This window comes from Cynoglossus semilaevis, unplaced genomic scaffold (genome assembly GCF_000523025.1).
Source record: "Cynoglossus semilaevis isolate Cse_v1.0 unplaced genomic scaffold, Cse_v1.0 C19021000, whole genome shotgun sequence".
NCBI classification, from domain to species: domain Eukaryota; kingdom Metazoa; phylum Chordata; class Actinopteri; order Pleuronectiformes; family Cynoglossidae; genus Cynoglossus; species Cynoglossus semilaevis.
Genome location: NW_007588493.1, coordinates 1 through 762, shown reverse-complemented (window position 1 = coordinate 762; position 762 = coordinate 1). Strand labels below are relative to the sequence as shown.

Sequence of the window (762 nt, the reverse complement as noted above, 5' to 3'; positions counted from 1 at the left end):
AATGAGCTGAGGAACTTCTCAGCAGACGACTCTGCCAGATTCCAGAAGATGAAGTGAGATGTTTGTTGCACTCACCTTCTCTCATTGTCATCCAGGTGAGCAAACAGCACGTTCTTCTCCATGGCTTTGCCCAGAGCTGCCATACTCTTGTAGTCTTTAGGAACCACCTGGTTTATAAAAATAAAAGTTGAAGGTCAACTGGTTGAGAACTGTTTACTTACTTACTTTACATTCACTCTTTTTTATTTTTATTTTTTACATTTATCATATTCTGTTAAGTTCATTTGAACAGCAGCATCACCTTTCTGACATACGAGGCGGCGTCTTCCTCCGTGTACACCTCGGCACTGATCGCTCCTCTCCGGCTCCGACCTCTGACCACAGGGTTCATGGGTGGAGACACTTCATCCTCACGAGAGTCTGACACAGAGTTGGCCTTGTGCTGTGGAGCCACCTTTTTAGCCTCCTCCTGCATGACAGCAGATGTTATATTAATACATCCTTTATAATACAGGCCCAACATTAGCTTGCGGTTCAAAACTCTCTCTCTTTGGTATGTTCTACATCATTCACTGTCACCTTCTCTAGTTTTTCAAAGTGCTCTCTCAGAAAAGCCATGGGTCGTTCCGGCCGTGCTGTGCACAGCTGGATGATGCAATCTTTCAGCAGCTGCTGGATGTTGTGCTTCTGGACGTACTGCTCGCATTCCATCAGGCTCCGCTCCTCCTCAGCACTTAGGTTGCTGGATGCCATCTTTATTCT

General features: G+C 45.8%; 1 protein-coding gene across 1 annotated transcript; it reads right to left on the bottom strand.

Moving 5' to 3' along the window:
• Positions 1 to 19: 19 nt before the first annotated feature.
• On the bottom strand, positions 20 to 756 carry LOC103399429 (cAMP-dependent protein kinase type I-alpha regulatory subunit-like). Its single transcript, XM_008338118.3, has 3 exons — positions 580 to 756; positions 302 to 469; positions 20 to 167 (listed from the first exon to the last, which is right to left on the bottom strand). Exons 1-3 carry the CDS (start codon positions 751 to 753, stop codon positions 72 to 74), a joined length of 438 nt encoding a protein of 145 aa, XP_008336340.1. The 5' UTR covers positions 754 to 756; the 3' UTR covers positions 20 to 71.
• Positions 757 to 762: the final 6 nt, after the last annotated feature.

What these genes read in the sequence shown, in the direction of transcription:
- LOC103399429 (XM_008338118.3), bottom strand. Translation starts at nt 753, where the DNA reads ATGGCATCCAGCAACCTAAGTGCTGAGGAGGAGCGGAGCCTGATGGAA. An exon ending in ACTTTGAAAAACTAGAGAAG is followed by an intron (nt 470 to 579) that starts GTGACAGTGAAT and finishes GCTGTCATGCAG; the next exon opens with GAGGAGGCTAAAAAGGTGGC. An exon ending in CCGCCTCGTATGTCAGAAAG is followed by an intron (nt 168 to 301) that starts GTGATGCTGCTG and finishes TTTATAAACCAG; the next exon opens with GTGGTTCCTAAAGACTACAA.